Below are 17,921 nucleotides of genomic sequence, written 5' to 3' on the forward strand. Positions count from 1 at the left end.
CTGTATTCATCAACAAACGTGAGAAAGTACATGTTTCCGGCTAATGAGGCACACCGAGCGGTCCACAGGTGTCCGAATGCACCACTTTTAAGCATCCTTTTGATCTCATCTGCACCTGTGAATGGAATGGTCTTCGGGTCTATTTTCCTGTCAAACAGGATTCACAAGCATTGTCAGGAATAGAGACGTTCGGTATACCTGTCACCAAATCCTTCTTCCCAAGTTGCTGAAGATCCTTGAAGTTCAGGTGACCGAACCGCAGGTGCCACTTCCAGCTTTCTTCATCCTTCACGGTAGTCAGACATCGAAGATTTGGTACTGCATCTAGGCTGACTTGGAACGTTCGGTTCTTAGAGATCTTGCTTGTCAAGATCAACTTTTTGTTTTTTTCCAACAATTCCACTCGGTCGTCATTCCCCATGATCACCGTGTACCCTTTCTCTACCAATTGCCCAATACTAAGTAGATTGCACTTCATTTCTGGGACCAGCAGCACATTAGCGATGATAGCATGTGATCCATTCTTCCTTTTGATGATCACATCTCCCACTCCTTCAACCTTCAAAGCACTATCGTCTGCAAATTTCATTTTTCTTTTCCTTGTTTTATCAAGGTTTATTATCCATTCCTTATTACAGGTCATATGATTTGAACAACTAGAATCAAGGTACCAAGACTTAACCTGAGATCTTGATGATTCAGTAGTGGTCGTTACCATTAACGTTAGTGGCTCTAAGTCCGAGTCTTCCTGGGCTAGATGTGCTTCTTTATTCTGAAACTTCGTCTTCTACCTTCCTTTGTTGGAAAAACATTCGTGCGCATAATGTACCAGTTTGTGACAATTAAAACATTCAATTTTCTTCTTGTCTTTCTTCTTCTCAAATCTACTTTTTTCCTCCACTGAATCAAATTTCTCATCTTGGTCATCGACATTGTGATTATTCTTCTGCTTCCATTTTGTAGATTTCTCCTTCCTGTTCTTGAATTTCTTCTTGCCTTCATTTTTGGAATGATGTGCCTTCAGCGCTTGATCATCATTCCGAATAGGATTTCTTTCCAGCATTCTCAACTCATGTGCTTCTAATGAACTTTGAAGCTCCTCAATCTTCATTTTTTCCAGATCTTTGGACTCCTCGATTGCTACCACTATGTAGTCAAATCTTTGAGGTAGTGATCTCATAATTTCCTCAATTATCATGAGATCACTGATGGCTTCACCATAACCTTTCATTTGGTTAGTAATCGATAAAATCTTATTGAAATACTCGCTTACCTTTTCATTGTCGTCCATTTGCATGAGTTCGTACTGCCTTCTTAGTGTCTGCAGTTTCACTTTCTTGATCTTTTCACCTCTAGAATGACATCGCACCAATATGTTTCAGGCTTCTCGTGTCGTCCCCACATTTTGAATCTTTTCAAAGTGCATGTCATCCACATACTGATGGATGATGAACAATGCTTTAACATCCTTCTTCCTAAACGCTGCCTTCTGCTCCTCTAAGTCACCATCTTCAGGCTCGTATCCATTTTCTTCTATAACTTCGCTAACGTCTTGAAACCGGAACAAGACCCTCATCTGCGTATTCCACCTACTCTAGTTCTTGTCTATAAGAACTAGAAAACTCGTTGCTGGGATATCTGCGATGAATCAGACATTCTTTCTCGCACAAGAACCAAACTCTTGACTGCCTTTCTTGCCTGCTACAATCACACTAATTTTCCAAAAGCAAGCACCACACGTTGCCTTCGAACCTGACGCTCCGGATACCACTGTTAGAAAAGAAGAGAATAGTGTTTTGAGCGAGAAGTTACCTTGACCGAGCGGGTCTGAACGTGCAGCAAACGTGATCGAGCGGCTGCAACCGAACGGTGTAAACGTGAGCACAAAATGACCGAGCGTAACAGGAAGCACTTGACCGAGCGGTGTAAAAGTAATGAGAGAAAAATGAAAGTGAATTGTATTGAATGCGTTAGAAAAAATACTAAAAGCAACCTTTAACACTTAGAAACTAGCTTGAAATCATGCTTTTGGTCATATTTTTAGAAATAAGAAAGCTGGACAGGTTTATGCTTGATTTCAGTGTTTTTATGCAGGTTTTAAGGTGAATTTGGTGAAAGAAGTGAAGAAGGATAGAGATGGAATCAGAAAAGACATCAAAAAGTGGAAAAGGAGAAGCCGCAACTGCCGCTCAGCGGCGGCACTCAGGCAATCACGTTGGCTCCGCTGAGGGGTGAAAAGGCTGCTGAGGGGAGAAAAACAACTCACGCACTTACCGCTGAGCGGCACTATTTTTGGGCTTGGGCCTAATTTTCTGTAATTTTAGAATAGTATATAAGCTTTAGGACGTCCTAGGGTTTGTATCTTTGGCAGAGACGAAGCAAACACTCTCTTTTCCACCCTTGAAGGAAGATCTTGGATGCTCAGGCTACCTTCTCCTCTTTCTAGGGTTCTATCTTTCTTTCATTCATTATTGTTCATCTAGTTTCACCATGAATATGGTGAACTAAACCTTGTATTGTTGTTGGGGAATCAATGTAGTCTTGTGAAACTCTCATATATGGAATTTATTTTAACGTCTTATATTAAGATATATGCTTTCTTTCATCTTTAGCTAGGGTTTTTCCTCTTTGCTTATTGCTTGCTTTGTTTAACTCATTCATTGCCATGATTATTGATTTTGTCGATACGGGAACGTACGGGGAAGTCTAGATCCGGGGAATTTCTCCCAATAGCATATTGGTTGCCTTTAAGCTCCTGCACTTTAAGAACTAACTACTAGGAATGCTAGGAATTGTATGAACTCGTAATTAAGGATAGGCCTTCTTGCAAGGTGATTTAGAGAGTGGCATTAACATTGATGATAAGAATGATGAATTCCTAAAAATATATGAGAGTGGATAAGATGAAATTGATAACCCCAACAACATACTCATCCATCTAATTCATTGAAGTGTTTGTATTCTGTTTTTCTCCATTGATCAAATTCATGCATACATATTTAATTACTATCTCTTGCTTTGAAACCTACAATCAATTTGTTCTTAAGGCTTAAATAAGCAACAAATCACATAGCTAAACTAGGTCGTGAGTCCTTTGGGAAAACGATACTTGGTCGTACCTTGTTTTATTACTTGATACGATTCGGTCACACTTGCCGATTGTTAAACAAGTTTGTGGCGCCGTTTTTCGGTGTTCATAAATTTGTCATCAAGTTTTTGGCGTCGTTGCTGGGGACTCATGGTTTAACTAGTTTATTTGTATGATTATTGATTATCTTTGACTTGTTTTTGAATTTTGAATTTTGAAATTTGAATTTTTGTTTTTTATTTTTTCTGTTTTTATTTTATTTTATTTTATTTTATTTTATTTTATTTTATTTTATTTTATTTTCTGTTTTTATTTTTTCTGTTTTCTATTTTTATTTTTCTGTTTTTATTTTTTCTGTTTTTATTTTTATCTTCTATCTTTCTATCTTTTATCTTCTTATCTCTTATTTTATATCTTCTCTATCTTTTTGTGCTAACAAATTTTTCTAGGGTTTTGTTTTCTTGTGTATGCAGGAAGCAATCCGAACTAGGAGCAAGAAAACTACAGAACCTCTTCTTGAAGGTTTAGACGAGAGTAGACGGAGGAGAAGAATCCGTACATCTAGAGAACTTTTCCCTCCTCCAGAAACTCTGTTACAACCATCACCACAAGGTTCTGACCATAGCACTGAAAATATGGAGAATAATAATGCTAGAAGAACTCTTGCAGATTACACAAATATAGCTGGACCTCAACACTTTAACAACATAGCAAGACCAAGGGTCAATGCAGCCAACATGGAGGTTAAGCCAGCATTAATTCAACTGGTGAAGAGTAATCAATTTAATGGGTTATCTCACGAAAGCCCATATGAGCACCTCACAACTTTTAATGAGATCTGCAACACGGTGAAAATAAATGGGGTGTCGGACGAAGCAATCAAACTTAGCTTGTTTCCATTCTCACTAGGAGGCAACGCTAAGCTTTGGTTAAATTCTTTTCCAGAAGAAAGCTTTACAGAGTGGGAAGCAGTGGTGACCAAGTTCCTTAACAAATACTTTCCACAATCAAAAGTAAATAAAGGAAAGCAAGAGATTTCATCATTCAGGCAAGGCATAGAGGAATCACTGGGGCATGCATGGGACAAGTATAAAAGTTTATTAAGAAAGACACCCACGCATGGCTTTGATGATGTGGAAGTAGTCCTAATCTTCCTTGGAGGTCTTGGTTCACAAACCAAGATGATGCTTGACGCCTCAGCAGGAGGAAATATCAAATGGAAAACTCCAGAGGAAGCTACAGAAATCATTGACAATATGGCTACTAGTGACAATGAGCTCAACAGTGAAAGAGGAGCTCCTATACAACAAAAAGGAGTTCTACAGTTACAAACCCATGACGCCTTGCTAGCACAGAACAAGATGCTAACTCAACAACTGGAGACTCTTACAAAAACACTTGCACAACTACCAAAAGAGTTAAAGACTGTTGCACAGGCTCAATCACAGTTGTGTGAATTATGTGGAGGTGACCATATCAATGGTCAATGCGCTTTTCCAGGAGAAGCCTTAGAGGATGTTAACTTCATGGCCAATCAATATCGTCAGGGGAATTTTAATCAAGGGTGGAAACCACACCCAAGCATTGGTCACAGACAAACTGGGCAAGCTGGACAAACTGGGCAATTCAATAAGCAACTGCAACAACCAACCTTATGGCAACAGATTGCTTTACTTAATGAAAGGTCAATAAGGATGGAAGAAACTCTTCATCAGTTCATACAGAAAACTGGGTCTACTCAAAAGAGCACTGAGGCTTCTATTAAGAATTGGGAGACTCAAATGGGTCAGATTACCAAGCAGTTGGAAGAGAGGCCAAACAAAAATTTTGGGGCTAATACTGAGGTTAACCCCAGGGAAGAATGCAAAGTGGTGGAGAGTACAAATGATGAGAGAGTTGAGTTAGAAGAAGGAGAGAAAGAAAAAGAAGAGAGAGAAGAGAGAGAAAAAGAAAAAGAGAGAAAAGAGAAAGGAGAGAGAAGAGAGATAGAGATTAATGATATTTTTCCTTTTCTAATAAATCAAGAGAAGCAATTTGATTTTATAGAATTATTCAAGATGGTGGACAATGATGTACCTTGGAATCAGATATTACAACAAATTGCAGTTTATACTAAACTTGAGGAAGAAGTCTCTACAAAGAAAAGACGTAGAGATGATGATACAAAGAAGTATAAAGCTGTTAAAAAGGAGCCATTCCCTCTAAAGGCAAAAGATCCAGGAGGTTTCTCCATTCCATTCACAATAGGGAAGAAAAGGATAAACAAGGCCTTACTCGATTTAGGATCAAGTGTTAACTTGATACCTTATTCTTTACTGGAGCAGATCAGTGATGTTGATGTGAAGCCTGTAAAGGTTAACTTAGTAATGGCAGATGGATCTTCAAAGGAACCCTGTGGAATAGCAGAAGATATTATAGTTTGTGTGGGCAAACTCCAGTTCTTGGTAGACTTTGTGGTGATGGAGATGGAGACTGGAAAGATACCCATTATTCTTGGAAGACCGTTTATGAAAACGGCCAAAGCTATCATTGATGTGAACGAAGGTATAGTAGTGCTCCAAGACAGAGAAGAAAGAGTTGTTGTAGATGTCTTCAAAGACGAGAGGCAGATGCAGGAGGAAGAAGCTAGTCATAAAGCTGCATTTCAAGATGTACTCATGACTAGCTCTCAAGATGAAAAGCCCAAGGTTAAAGGTAAACATTGTTTATTGTTTCAGGTATCGGAAAAAGAAAAGATTGAAAGAGGAAGGAAAGTTCCTGATGACTGGATGAAAGAACAACTCCAACTGGGTACACCTGTGAGATTCAAAAACAAATTGTGGGTTGTGAAAGGCTATAAAGAAAAGGAGATGATAGAGATAGAGTCTCCGTATTCTAGAAGAGTCAAAACAGTACACCGGAAGCAGTTGAGGAGTTGGTGGAATATGGACATCAACCAGGAAGAAGGAACTTGAACTTTATTGGGTCAAGCTAATGATGTTAAAAGAGCGCTTGCTGGGAGGCAACCCAGTGATTTAAGAACTTTTAATTTTTGGTTTGGTGATGTAATTTTGAACTTTTGGGTATTTTTGTTTTTGTTATAATTTTGTTACAGAGATATAGCATCTACTGAAGGATGCTAGGTGGTTAAGTATCCACTGAAGGATACTAGGTTTGTTACATCTACTGATGGGTGTTGGTAAGAAAGTTTTGCACCTACTGATGGGTGTTGGTGGATTTTGGGTCAGGCTCGTGACGTTAAACAAGCGCTACCTGGGAGGCAACCCAGTTGATTGATTATATTTTTGTTTGTTCTGTTGTAGTTGCATAATAGGATTTTGCATGAATAATCTGAACATGTTATTGCAGGGAGTAAGTGAGAGGCATGGGTAGGAGGCACCTAGGTTAAGCTAGGAAGAAGAAGAGCACTTCTCGAAAGTGCCGCTGAGCGGCAAACTACCGCTAAGCGGTAGTGTCGCAGACTGGGCTTAGGCTGCCCCTAAGCGGAACCTGAGCCCATTAGGGTATTTTTATACCCTAAGCTGCGCCTTAGTTTCTCTTTTCAGATTTTTCTTTGCACATACACTCCTACATACTTTTTCAAAGGTTCTCTACAACTTTTCCCTCATCCCTCTTGAGAAAATCTCTCTTTCACTCATTTTATCATTAGCTTTCCATCTAAGTTTGGGGTAGGAAGAGAGATCATCATAGCTTGAAAGCATTCTCAGTTCATCTAGCATCTCCACCCAAGAATGGCATCCTCTTCAGGCAAAAGAATAAAGACCATGGCATCCAAAAGAAAAGAAAAGGAACCAGAACAACCCCATTCTAGTAGGTTCCTATCTCGCAAACATGAGAAGCATTTCAAGGTGGTCCAAGATAGGAGGCTACTAATGGAGAGAAAGGTTGGAATGATACCTAACTTTGCTCCTCAATTTGGAGAGCAATTGTTAGGGAATGATTGGGGAAAGCTAGTCACATACCCTACACCTGCCAATATAGCTGTGGTAAAAGAATTCTACACTAATGCAAGAAAGATTGGTGATTATCCAGCTGAGAATTACCTTGGCTATGTCAGAGGCCATGCTATTAGGTATGATCCTGATTCCATCAACAACTTCTTGGATACTGTGTGGGCTGGTGAGCAGTGCCAATTTGCTCTCTGTATGGAAGAAGGCGCTGATTTTGATGATGTGGAGAGAGTTTTATGTGTACCTGGAGAACATTTTCAGAGGAATAGAACTGGCGCTGTGGTGAACATTAGGAGAACTAACTTGACTCCTCTTGCAAAGTATTGGATGGCATTTTCTCATGCCAACATTCAGCCATGTTCTCATGTGTCAGACATTACTCTTAGTAGGGCACTCCTCCTTTACTGTGCAATCAGGAACTTGAATGTTAATATTGGACAGGTAATAGCTAATGAGATAAGGGTGTGTGCTAACACAACAAACAGCAAAGCACCCTTAGGACATCCTTCTTTAATCACACACCTCTCCAAGATAGCTGGGGTGGATACTTCTGCTCCACCATTTGAAAGGCTAAGGAAAGCCATTGATGAGGCTTATTATAGACAATACTGTGGAGGTGAGGAAGCAGCTGAGCCAGTTCCACCACGTCGTACTCGCAGAGAAAGAGGGCAAGCACAGAGTCAGACATCTACTGAGACACATGAAGCAGAACCTTTCCAAATGAGGGATATGTACATGTCTCTTATAGGTGCACAGTTACAATCTATCCACAGAGGGCAGGTGGCCACTACTGAGATGATTGTTGGAATGTATGATACACCTCCAGCACACAAGTGGACTATGGAGGAGTTTCATAATGTGGTAGCTTGGCCAGAAGAACAGGTACAAGGCAGCAGAGCTGGAGCAGCTGAAGCTTCAGCTATGGAGATGGATGAAGAAGATGATGATGATGATGATGATGATGGATTTGAGGATGCGGAAGATGAGGAAGAAGAGGAGGATACAGATGACAGCTCAGATTGATGAGGAGCTGAGATAGCATTTACTGATGAATGCTATCATAACTAGAGCAGGACTTATGCTTTTGTTTGGTTTAGTGTTCTGAACTTACTTTTGTTTTTAGAATAGGGTTTGATGTACTCAATTGGAAAATTTGTCTATTGTGATGGTTTGCTTGTGATTGTGATTGCTTGATAAAGTAATGCTTGATGATGCTTTGATATAGATTGATATTGAGATGTGCACATGCTTATACAGGTGGTTCACAAGCTTTGTGAACAAATGCATGATGTTGTGATTGTGATTGTGATATTAAGCAGGATGTTTATGTCAAATGTGAATGAGCTTACGTGTGAGGTTTTGAGCTTCAGAGTTGTATGAATGAATGCTATTCTTTGGAAGCATGAATGACTTTGTCCAGGTTTTCTATGATTGAATTACTTGCTTGTTTGCATCATATGATCAAGGCCATTTGTTGATAACCCTTCCATTAGCCAAATTTCATGATTAGCCCACTAAAAGAGAACATTATGTGTTCTATCCTTTGAACCTCTAGCCTTGAACATGATTTGAAAAACCTTTGTTGAAAAGATTTACCTTGAGTTAAGTAGAAAATATTTTGTGGTATTGACAAATGTTCAAGTTTGGGGTTGTTGGAAAATAGAAAGGGAAATTGAAAGCATTGAGCTAAGTGCTAAGAAATAAGAATGTGAAAAGAAAAAGAAAAAGAGAAAGAAAAGAAAAGAAAAGAAAAAGCAAAGCTCAATGCAAAAGAAAGTTGGGAATAAATAAGAATGATTGTGTTGATGTGATTCTCTTAACTCAGGGGTTTTGTGATCCAGAAAAACCAATTTTCTTGTTAGTCCAGCCACATTATAAGCCATTGAAAAAGTCCTTGTGATGATGCATGCTTGTGAATTTATTTGATTGTGGTTAAATGAAAGGCAAAGACGATTCATGTGACATTGTGATAGTAGAGTGAATGAGTGATTACCTCTTATACATTTGTGTTTGAGTGAAACACTTTACCTAGTGAGGAAATATTCATTGAGCACATGAACATCCATGTTTAGTTGATTGATCATTCATGAAAAATAGCATTTGTTGGATATTAAGTGACTTTGTGAACAATAAGGCATGTGCACGTCTTGATTGAAATCTTTGTCATGAGTTTGATTGAAGTCTTTACTTATCTTGAAAAGAAGATTTTTGAATGAGTGAACCATTATAAGGATTGGTAGAAGATTGAGTTACATCTTGTTTGCTTGAGGACAAGCAAAGTTCTAAGTTCAGGGTTGTGATAACAGTTGAAAAAATGTTATTTTCATGCTTAAAATTGATACTAAAAGCAACCTTTAACACTTAGAAACTAGCTTGAAATCATGCTTTTGGTCATATTTTTAGAAATAAGAGAGCTGGACAGGTTTATGCTTGATTTCAGTGTTTTTATGCAGGTTTTAAGGTGAATTTGGTGAAAGAAGTGAAGAAGGATAGAGATGGAATCAGAAAAGACATCAAAAAGTGCAAAAGGAGAAGCCGCAACTGCCGCTCAGCGGCGACACTCAGGCAATCACGTTGGCTCCGTTGAGGGGTGAAAAGGCTGCTGAGGGGAGAAAAACAACTCACGCACTTACCGCTGAGCGACACTATTTTTGGGCTTGGGTCTAATTTTCTGTAATTTTAGAATAGTATATAAGCTTTAGGACGTCCTAGGGTTTGTATCTTTGGCAGAGACGAAGCAAACACTCTCTTTTCCACCCCTTGAAGGAAGATCTTGGATGCTCAGGCTACCTTCTCCTCTTTCTAGGGTTCTATCTTTCTTTCATTCATTATTGTTCATCTAGTTTCACCATGAATATGGTGAACTAAACCTTGTATTGTTGTTGGGGAATCAATGTAGTCTTGTGAAACTCTCATATATGGAATTTATTTTAACGTCTTATATTAAGATATATGCTTTCTTTCATCTTTAGCTAGGGTTTTTCCTCTTTGCTTATTGCTTGCTTTGTTTAACTCATTCATTGCCATGATTATTGATTTTGTCGATACGGGAACGTACGGGGAAGTCTAGATCCGGGGAATTTCTCCCAATAGCATATTGGTTGCCTTTAAGCTCCTGCACTTTAAGAACTAATTACTAGGAATGCTAGGAATTGTATGAACTCGTAATTAAGGATAGGCCTTCTTGCAAGGTGATTTAGAGAGTGGCATTAGCATTGATGATAAGAATGATGAATTCCTAAAAATATATGAGAGTGGATAAGATGAAATTGATAACCCCAACAACATACTCATCCATCTAATTCATTGAAGTGTTTGTATTCTGTTTTTCTCCATTGATCAAATTCATGCATACATATTTAATTATTGTCTATTGCATTGAAACCTACAATCAATTTGTTCTTAAGTCTTAAATAATCAACAAATCACATAGCTAAACTAGGCCGTGAGTCCTTTGGGAAAACGATACTTGGTCTTACTTTGTTTTATTACTTGATACGGTTTGGTCACACTTGCCGATTGTTAAACAAGTTTGTGGCGCCATTTTTCGGTGTTCATAAATTTGTCATCACTCCGGATACCACTGTTAGAAAAGAAGAGAATAGTGTTTTGAACGAGAAGTTACCTTGACCGAGCGGGTCTGAACGTGCAGCAAACGTGATCGAGCGGCTGCAACCGAACGGTGTAAACGTGAGCACAAAATGACCGAGCGTAACAGGAAGCACTTGACCGAGCGGTGTAAAAGTAATGAGAGAAAAATGAAAGTGAATTGTATTGAATGCGTTAGAAAAAATACAAGCAGTGCAATGTATGACTGTTACAGAATTTAAAATCCTAACTAATTGGAGGCTTGAGTTATAATCTCCTAACAATGTCATCAGTTGATAATTTAGTTTGGAAATCAATGTTACAGTATGATGAAGTTTGCTAATAAAGGATTTGGTTTTACGTGGAGGAGCACTGGTTAAAAAAGTTCGCAAATGTGTTGGTTGTTTTTAGAATTAACAGCAAAAGTTTATAGGTGTGGGAAAACATTATTGTTGTTGAAGGTAAATACTTTGAAGAATAAATGAAAATTATTTTAGAGATGTATAAATTAGGTAGTAAGGAGAAAATGCGTTAGATTTATTGAAGCATGATTTTGTGTCATAATGGTTTGTTACTTTTATTGCAGTAACCAATTCACGTTGTATGAGTAAAAGAACTTGAGTTTTATATTTATGAATTATTTTTTTATTAGATATAAAGACAAAGTTTAATAAAATATGGATTTTATTTTCATGAATAATTTTTTTATTACATAAATAGAAAAATTAAATATGTTTTCTATTTTTAAAAGTTTTATTTTAAAATATGGGAAGATGAAGATGATCAGAGAGTGTGGTTTGTAAGTGAGACGAAAAAGAGAGATAGTGAGAGAATTTTGAGGGGTCACGTGAAGAGTTAGCAGCAGAGAGTGGTATGAGATGTTGGTTGGGATTTAAACAAAAAGGAACGTGAAGGTGTGCATGGGGAAGAGTTTTGAGTCCAGGGTGGTTACATGAGGAGAGTATTATGTCCTGGGAAGGTGTGAATAAAACATAATAAATGGGAGCGTGTAATTAAAATTTAGAGAAAATAAGGAAGAAAGTTTGTTTGTGAAATTGGTTGCAGAGAGTGAGTTTTCCATCTTGGTTAGTGATTTCGTTTACAGTGAATTGATGATATATATATTTATATTGATTATTTAAATTGTTTAATAGTTTTAGACTTGGTATTTTTATGTAAAAGAGATATTATAATATTTTCACACAATGTTTATGGTTACGGTTGCTTCTACATTTTAATCGAACAAGATTGATTATTTAAAATAAATGTTTATAAAAGAGTTTAAAAAAAAAAATTACACCGTGACACCTCAAAAATTGGGTGTTACATTATTAATCTGTTAAAATTTTGAATTAAATGTGGGAACAACTACTAATCATGGTCTTCTTTTTTAATTTTGTAGGTTAATTTCCCTCAAGCTAGGAAGATTGTATTGAGTAAAATTCACCAATATATCAAAGACCGCCTTTTGGATGCCAAATATGCACGTGCTTTCTTATTGAACATATTTGGATCCAAACCAAACAACTTTGCAGAGGTAAGTTGCTGATTCATAGTCTTTTTCAAAATTGAAAATTTTCTTTGCTTTAACTTCAATTTTGTGTTTCTTTTATAACCTCTTTGTGTTAATTCAGGATAAACAGAACTTGGCCGACATTATTCAAATGCACCACCAGTTGAAGGCACGACAACTTTCTTCACAATCAAATGCAAATTCCTTGGCCACTTACCCTGAGTACATTCTTCCATACCTAGTTCATACACTTGCTCACAATTCATGTCGGGATGTTGATGAGTGCAAGGAGTTTGGAGCATATGATGATATATACCGGTATGAGTTCTTATCCACACAAGACATGGCTTGCTGGATGCAGTATTTGAATACTCTTTTAATAGTGTGTGGAAGGAGATAATAGAATCTTCTTTGGACAGTAGCAGTCCTCTTTGTACTTTATTGGGATTGAGCAGTTCTTAGCTTCCTTTTAGTGTTTGGCTAATGGTCCTTTTAGTAGTTTGTCTCTTTTGCATATCTATGGAGAGATTTATGTGCTGTGCATATTTCTTTATTTGTTCTTCTCTTCTGTGTGATTTCTTTCATTCTTGTGCTTTTATTACCCTCTTACTTTTGGTAATTCATAAATGTTAGTGCTATTTCTAATTATTTTATGACATTAATGTATGAAATGTTAATATTTGACTTAAATTTGAAAGATATGAAGAATTGCCTTTATGCATATACCAAACTGTATTTTATGAAGAATGCAACTGGGCTTATGCCTACAAATTTATCAGACACCAAAATGTAATAGGTTGAAATGCTTATTGTTTCTGAATTTTATGTTATAAATTTTCAGGCAGTTTCACTTAATACTTTCAATGCTACTGCAAAGAGATGAAGATGTCAAGTCAGAAGTTGTTTTGAAGTACACTTCTTTCTCTAGATCATGTTATTGGTACCATGTTATACTAATAATTGTTGTTTTGAACTACATTATGTATTGTTTCGGTAGGGATGTGGAGACCGAGATACCAACCTAACAAATTTGGACTGCTTCTTCTTGTGATGCCTATTACGGTGCTCTCTCTCTGTACTCTGCTCTCTGAAGGAAGATGGGCTGGGTACCTGCAAAGGCACTCCGACGCTCAAGTCAAGAAAGGAATGTATGATCGATCAGAAGAAGAATAATCTCTCTCTTAATTTCTCTAAGGGGAAAAACGTACCTTTTTTTTGGTGTGCTTTGCATATTTAAAACAGGGAAATAAACCGTTTACTTGGAAATCCGGACAGTTACCGAAGTGGACTATTTGGAAGTTGTAACTGCTAGGTCGTGTTTGATACTGAGTCAATTACTTGCGTGATTCGTGGCGTTAGCTAATATTTGTAACTGCTTATTCTTAACTGCTGAACCGTTTTACTATGATATCGCTCACTATATGTCGACCGTCGTATGTGTCGACATAAACATACGAGATGTCGTGCGAGCGATATATGTTGCGACGTCACTGTTTGGTTGTCGATCACCAAATGGTCGACATCACCAAACGGTCGACATCACCAAGTGGTCGACATCACCAAGTGGTCAACATCACCAAGTGGTCGACATCAACATGTAATCGTGTGACATTACGACCGTAAGGGAGCTTTGTATTGCATACCCTTATTATTAGTTTTAACTGTCGCCATGTCGCCCGGGTTACCGGTCGACCGCTGGTGAATTAGGTATCCTACAGTACATGTATTTAAGAAATGGAAACTGAAATTTCTTCTTAAAAGCATAAATAAATTTTAAATTTTCCATTTAGAAGTGTGCCTCTCCATTATTTTTAATTATAATATTTGCTATCTTATCATAATTTTTCTCTAGAACACATACAAAAGCCTAATCTTCATTGATCATGGCAATAATTTTATTTAAAACAAAAAAACTGATTTGCCAGCGGTTTTGGAAAACTCGGTAATTATCGACTGTTTTGAAAAACCCTCGGTAATTGCAGTGGTTTTCAAAAAAATCTTCGATAATTGTGTCGATAATTGTGATGTCGTTTTTCTTAATGATTTTTGTAACCATAAGAAACGTATTTAGGGGGTTAAAACCCCTGGTAACGTAACAAAAAAACCTATGGTAAAATTGGGTTTTTATGTAGTGTTTGTTTTTAAATTAAATGTATATTTATTTTTTTAAGCTATATAAAATATATTTCTTAGCAACTAATATATGAAAATTATGTTATAGTTTAGTGGAAGACTCCATTTGTCATATTCTATGCTATTTACTAGAAATAATGCCTTATATAATTTTTATAAAGCTGAGAAATAAAATAAGCATATTTTTAATTTAAAGATAAAAGTACAACTTCTAAAAATAATTTAGAGAAATATATCTAATGCAATAATTGTTTTTAAAATCTTAAAACTCTATGATATAAAAACAATAATCTAAAAATAATTTGTCTTTCCAAGGTATGTCCCCTCTCTTCTTCGTCTCCCGTCATTTCTGGCCGTCCCTCTCTTCTCCAATTCCTCCTTCAATTTTTAGCCCGACCTGGTTGGTCTCCTCCCTGGGTACGAAGCGAGCAACTCTTCGTTACACCCTTCGCAGCCCGGCCCTCAGGGACCAGGTCGTGGCGCACGGTGGATCCGTTGAGGTGTCCAACGTCTTTGCAGATATCACACATACGTTGAAATGTGATACGATGGAAGAACTCTGAAAGGTGCGTACGAAGGTTTCTTTGTCATGGTTTTACGTTTGGTGCTCCTGTCTTTGCATTTATTTTTTTTCGTAGATCATAATGAATAATGACAATTTCTTGAGTTTTGAAATTGTAATCGGTGATTATATGATAAGGTTTTGCATTGTTTCCGCGGTTTTGAATCAATGCTGAATTCAGAAAGAGTTATATAACCTTTATAACTTTTTGTTTTGCATGAGGTTTTCGTTCTGTTCATGACAGCAATGTAGGTGACTTCAAAAGTCTTTCAACTTGCATTTGAAAATATACAGTTTTCTTTAAAGATATTTGCATAATTTACGTATTCGGAAATATATAATTATTCACTTCTTTATTGTATAATCGAAAAGTTATTTTTTATTTTTGAATTCTACAATCTCGAAAATCATTTTTGACTTGGGAAGAATATATTACAACAACAAAAATCAACTCAGAAGTCAAATGATTTATTTTTACGTTTGTTTGATCTAAATTTGGGCCACGAGGTCCACTGTCAGTATACAATTAAACTCACAATTAATAGCAGACTTTCCTAACACGCCTCGCCTTTATTGCTCGAACATGAGTAAGATATATCTCTAACTAATTACACATATCTTATTTTGTTTTATATAAATAAAAATTTTAAAAATAATATGAAACACATTATCGTATCAACCACGTTACTTTGATAATTTTAATAATTTACTGCGTGGATCACCTTAAAGCCAGCTAACTAACCAGATCTGCTTTGGCGCTTTCCATGTATTTTCCATCACAATGCAGCTAAAAGATGCTGAAAATATATGCATTAGTTACATAACAGTTTAATAATTTTTCGCGGTATAAAGAACTATCATATTAAAAATCATACATATCGATTAATTATTTCTTGGTGGACCCAAAAGAAATTAATTAAGTTATTAGCATATATATATATATATGTATGCCTTTTTATTTAATGTATCCACTATATTTCTATAGCTATCCATAATATTATCTGAGGAAATTCTAGTATTTCTCTATAAGGACCCCCCAGATTTATTGTTATCCTCGTTCTTTTCAATACAGGAATTTGAAACACAAAATAGAACCTTGTGCACTATATGGTCCACACTTCAATGTTCAATTTGAGGGTGCATAAATTATTTATGTGCATTCATTCATTGAGTAAGCTGAAGTTTTGACCATGGTTGGTGAAAGTTGAAATCTTGGTGGTCCCCACCAAAGTAGCATCATAAAATAAAGCAGGAAAGGATACGCAAAAAGGAATGCTTTCAACATGAAAGGTGCAAACTCAATCAAAGATCAATCTCTCACCAACAGACTTCTTCCTTGTACACTCCATATTTTACTCCCAATACCTCTACTACCTATGGTTCTTCTCTCCCTTTACTTTTACCCTTTTTCTCCTTCTCCATCTCCACCAACTAAGCTTCCTTCTTCTTCTTCTACTTCCACTCCTCTTCCTCCTTCTGCAGGTATATATGTCTGCATGCATTATTTTGTTTTATTAAACCTTAGCAACAAGTAGGGTTGTGTAAATATACTAGTATTTATGGGACTTTATAGAGTTCATTCTTGTTTTGTAGTCTTGGCAGACAAGGACAAGGACTATGTTTTTGATACTCCGTGTGACTACTCTAATGGCAGATGGGTCGGTGACAAGAGAGACCCTTTGTATAATGGAACAACCTGTGCGACAATCAAAGAAAGCCAGAATTGTATGATCAATGGGAGGCAGGACTCCAGCTACCTTTACTGGAGATGGAAACCATATCAGTGTCATCTTCCTAGGTTTGAGCCTAACACTTTTCTTCAACTCATTACCAACAAGCATCTTGCTTTTGTTGGGGACTCTCTGGCTAGGAACCAAATAGAGTCCCTTCTTTGCTTGCTAGCCACCGTGTCAGCACCTAAGCGTGTCCACCACAAAGGGTCTCGGCGGTGGCACTTTGCTTCTCACAATGCAAGCCTGTCCCTGTATTGGTCCCCATTTCTTGTGCAAGGGGTTCAAAGATCAAACACAGGGCCACTTCATAACGTAATCCATTTGGACCGTAATGAGAAGTGGACAAAGGATGTGGATGAAATGGACTTGATTGTGCTATCAGTTGGAAATTGGTTTTTGGTTCCTTCCGTTTACTACGAGGGTGGTAAGGTTTTAGGTTGCTTAAACTGTGAAGGTCTTGAGTACAGTGATATTGGATTTTATGGTCCACTGAGAAAGGCTCTGAGGGCTACTCTTAATAGGATAATAGAGAAGAAAGTTGATAAAGGAAATGGAGTTAATGTGATAGTGAGAACATTCTCACCTTCCCATTTTGAGGGTGATTGGGATAAGGAGGGTAGTTGTCCAAAGACTAGACCTTACGTAAAGGGAGAGATGAAAGTTGGAGAAGTGGATGAAGAGATCAGAAGGATTGAAATGGAAGAAGTGGAAAATGCGAAGGTAAAAGCCAAAGAGTTTAGAGGGTTTAGTTTTGAGGCACTTGATGTAACAAAATTATCATGGTTGAGACCAGATGGGCATCCAGGAGCTTATATGAATCATTTTCCATTTGGTAATGGCGTTTCAGGGCATGTGCAGAATGATTGTGTTCATTGGTGCTTGCCAGGGCCTATAGACTCCTGGAATGAGATCTTGCTGGAGATGATCAAAACCCAAGACTCCAGATTATCACTTTTTAATTTATCACACTGATATTTTTGTACCAAAAACTTATATTGTATGATTAGAGTAGCACCAGGGAGTAGCAACACCTACAACTTTTTTAACACACAGGTCTTAATTTGCGGAAAATGATTTATCTACACTCAAAATATTGATTAACATGTTTAGAGAAGAAAACAAAAGTTGCGAGTTTAATATATGATATAACAAGGAAAAACAAAAACAAAATAAATATGTAATAGTGTAAAATATGATGAAATTTGAAAATATATGTATATATGTATCTTTATCTTTGTCGAGTGAATCACAAATTTGAATGAAATTTCATCTAATAAAAAACAATGTGTGGGAAAGAAAGTATTACATTTCTCCTCCAACTTCAACTTGTGCTTATTTCATATTGAAATTTTTG

At 37.0% G+C, this 17,921-nt stretch overlaps 2 protein-coding genes across 2 annotated transcripts; one reads left to right on the plus strand and one right to left on the minus strand.

The window, feature by feature from the left end:
- Positions 1-787: 787 nt before the first annotated feature.
- Positions 788-1,576, minus strand: LOC148196475 (uncharacterized). Its single transcript, XM_088095401.1, has 2 exons — positions 1,440-1,576; positions 788-1,352 (listed from the first exon to the last, which is right to left on the minus strand). The coding sequence occupies exons 1-2, from the start codon at positions 1,574-1,576 to the stop codon at positions 788-790; spliced, it is 702 nt and encodes a 233-aa protein (XP_087951527.1).
- Positions 1,577-15,944: 14,368 nt separating this feature from the next.
- LOC124822278 (xyloglucan O-acetyltransferase 1-like) lies at positions 15,945-17,628 on the plus strand. The gene is made up of 2 exons (XM_047294272.2): positions 15,945-16,316; positions 16,428-17,628. The coding sequence occupies exons 1-2, from the start codon at positions 16,118-16,120 to the stop codon at positions 17,537-17,539; spliced, it is 1,311 nt and encodes a 436-aa protein (XP_047150228.1). The 5' UTR covers positions 15,945-16,117; the 3' UTR covers positions 17,540-17,628.
- The last annotated feature ends 293 nt before the right edge of the window (positions 17,629-17,921 follow it).

This window comes from Vigna umbellata, chromosome 7 (genome assembly GCF_029865625.1).
Source record: "Vigna umbellata cultivar VRB3 chromosome 7, Vumbellata_1.0, whole genome shotgun sequence".
NCBI classification, from domain to species: domain Eukaryota; kingdom Viridiplantae; phylum Streptophyta; class Magnoliopsida; order Fabales; family Fabaceae; genus Vigna; species Vigna umbellata.